Source organism: Lycium ferocissimum, chromosome 9, assembly GCF_029784015.1.
Source record: "Lycium ferocissimum isolate CSIRO_LF1 chromosome 9, AGI_CSIRO_Lferr_CH_V1, whole genome shotgun sequence".
In the NCBI taxonomy this organism is placed as follows: Eukaryota; Viridiplantae; Streptophyta; class Magnoliopsida; order Solanales; family Solanaceae; genus Lycium; species Lycium ferocissimum.
Window position 1 is genome coordinate 10,917,621 of NC_081350.1, and position 3,006 is coordinate 10,920,626.

Below are 3,006 nucleotides of genomic sequence, written 5' to 3' on the forward strand. Positions count from 1 at the left end.
ACTAGCTAGGAAAATGCAAAAATAGTTCGTAAAATAATTGAGATGTTACAAATTAATTCAAACACTATTAATATATAAAAATGTAATAACCTAACAATGATATATGACTAGAAACTAGTTCTGCACGAGTGGATGTGTTTCAGTACTTAGACGAATCATACTTGTTCGATTAGTGACTAACATGTTGAAATTGAGTACAGTTCCAAAATGTTATATTCAATTCTTAAGAAGTAAAGTGTGCAAGAGGAGAACATCCCCTTATTGAGACATTAGCAAAGGCCGGTAAAATTTTAGAAGCTTATAGTTGCCTCATGAGATCATAGTTATGGATTTACGAGTTCATCTGAATTTAATAGCTTTATTTATATATATAGTACTAAATAAATATAAAAACTAAATTTCAAATACCGTAAATTAAATAATTGTGATTAAATTTCTAATTTGAGTCCCTTTAATGTTAAAATCCTGTCTTGCCCTAAGTGACTTCCTAATGAATCAACATGTGTTGTGATGGGATGGTTCGGAGTCCCTCTACCCTTAACCAGAATCCTCAAATTCGAGCTCCTGAAAATGAAAAAAATCCTATTGGGAGCGCTGCCTCCAAAAATAGACCTTTCAACTTAAGAATCCAAATTTAATCAGACTTTAATGTGAATCTGGGATGAAAAAAAAATTCTAATGAAACTCAACTTTACATTGTTTAAAATAAGAGCCTCCTCATTGAATTAAAAAAAAAAAAAAGGTAATGTAAAAGCCAAGAAATATTAGATCTTTCTCTTTTGTCGTCTAGTCCCCTAATTAGCACCTCATTCTCACTTCCCCTCTCGCGAGTCATATGAGATTCTCACATAACCCCCCCCCCCCCACCACGGGGCAACCCCACGCACTCTTAGAGTAGGGTGAATGGGTGGTGTTGTGGCAATCCCCATAAACACAGCATAACTTACGTAGTATGTTACTTTGTGATGTAACATTATTGCCACCTTCTCATTTATATAATCTCTCTTCTCCCTTCCCCCTCTCTCCCCAAAAATCCTTCCTTCTCACTCTTCTTTTCTCTTACTTTTCTTTCTTTGTTTGTCACAGCATAATTACATCATGAGAGGCAACAACTTCTATGGGGACGGCGGCGTGCGGCTAGAACTCACCCCAACCACCAACTCCCCTCTCGCCATCGACGTCGCTGAGTCAACAGAGATGAGAATTCAACGTCTCATCTCCGAAAACCCCGTCGTCATCTTCACACGTTCGTCTTGTTGCATGTGCCACGTCATGAAGAAATTGCTATCTGCTATAGGCGTTCATCCTACTGTAATTGAGCTAGAGGAAGACGAGATCGCCGCCCTACCTGCCGGAGATGACGTTATTCCCGGTGGTTCCGGCGAGGCTCCGGCCGTGTTCATTGGAGGGGCACGTGTCGGTGGGTTAGAGAGCCTCGTGGCACTTCACTTGAGTGGTCGTCTTGTTCCCAGGCTTGTGGAGGTTGGTGTCATCAATGATGTGGTATTGTAAAATTTTAAGAAATTTTCATGCTTTTATGAATTATGGGGCTATAATTTGTACTACTAATCCAATTGTCCAGAAAAAGAACAAAAAAAAATTTCCCTAAGGAAGACAAAAATAATTAAGTGCTAGTGTTAATTAGTTGTTTCTTGATTTTTAGTTAATTAGTACTCCATTAGCTTTGATAAGTATTATATTTTTCGTGCAGTATGAAATGTTATATAATATCTGTATTTTAAAGATTAAAAAGATGTTGTGTTGCTTCTTTCTCTTATTTTTTATCTTACCTTATTTGGGACTTTGGTATTTACTTTTCCTCAAACTAATTGAATTGTCAAAATGACTAAATGGGGCAGCTATTAAATCCTATTTCCAATTTAGGTCTTATTTGCTTTGAATATCCCTACCATTGAGGAAGAATATTCTTGAATTGTTTAACTTACAAGTTACAGACAGTTAATTACTAACAAAATATTAAATCACTTACCATAACTTTGGGATTAACGTTACTTTCTTCTTTTTGTTTTCTTATTTTGACTGATAACTTATTGATTTTGCTTGAGGATTCACTTATGTATTAATTGCAGTTTCCTTTGTAATCATCCCCCCCCCCCCCCACACGTGGGGTGCGGGGGGGTTGGTACTTTTCTACTGATATATTCAAAGTGTTTCATAAGTGCAAGATCATTTGATTAGTGTTTTAGCTTGAAATCTTCATTCTTTCTTTGAATCTTTTTAGTAGAAAAACCGAAAATCTGGCCATGTTCTTTTTTTATAAATTTCATAAATAACAAATTTTATCTGATCAGGTTTTTAATCTCAGATTCAAACTCTGATTAATCTATTGTAGAAAGTAGCACTTATTATATAGTCAGATTGCTTTTGATATTTACAAAAAAGTCAAATTATTGTGGAAGAAGAACGTTTTAGAATTTTAATTTACATGTCTAACAGGAATTAATAGTGAAGGTCAAATTAGAATGTACCAGCTGGCTATCAGAGTCTTAAGGTTTGGACTAATTCAATGCGATTAATACCCGTCGAGACGAAATTTTTAGACTTTTCAAGTAGTAACGTAAATCATTAGCTGGAAAGCAAAGAAGAATGACAAATTATATTTCTTAATCCTGGTTAATTGTATTGCTTAAGCCACACTTAATTGCTGGAAAAAGGGTTCAAAGTACGATATTCCCTAAGCATAGGAAAGAAAAGTGTGAAAAAGAAAGAAGAATAAAAGCCCAAATGAATCTTGACAGAATTGAATGATGCAGAGTGGGAAGAAGGAAGAAAAAATAAAGGGAACCTTCAAAAATTATTGGTGGGCAAGAAAAGAAAGAAAGAGCAGAACAAAGCAAAGTAAAGCAGTTGCTTTGGTTGGCTTTGGTGCTTTTAGCCTTTAAGTATTTCGAAAAGTTATCCAAGTGTAATGTGTTGTTTCAAAGATGTGAAGTCCTCAAAATGAACTAAAGGAATGGGGTGGAATGAGTAATTTTTTATTTTATT

The 3,006-nt window shown here is 35.2% G+C and overlaps 1 protein-coding gene across 1 annotated transcript; it reads left to right on the forward strand.

Moving 5' to 3' along the window:
• The first annotated feature begins 942 nt into the window (after positions 1 to 942).
• On the forward strand, positions 943 to 1,777 carry LOC132029619 (glutaredoxin-C6). Its single transcript, XM_059418904.1, has one exon. The coding sequence runs from the start codon at positions 1,099 to 1,101 to the stop codon at positions 1,510 to 1,512; it is 414 nt and encodes a 137-aa protein (XP_059274887.1). The 5' UTR covers positions 943 to 1,098; the 3' UTR covers positions 1,513 to 1,777.
• The last annotated feature ends 1,229 nt before the right edge of the window (positions 1,778 to 3,006 follow it).

What these genes read in the sequence shown, in the direction of transcription:
- LOC132029619 (XM_059418904.1), top strand. Translation starts at nt 1,099, where the DNA reads ATGAGAGGCAACAACTTCTATGGGGACGGCGGCGTGCGGCTAGAACTC.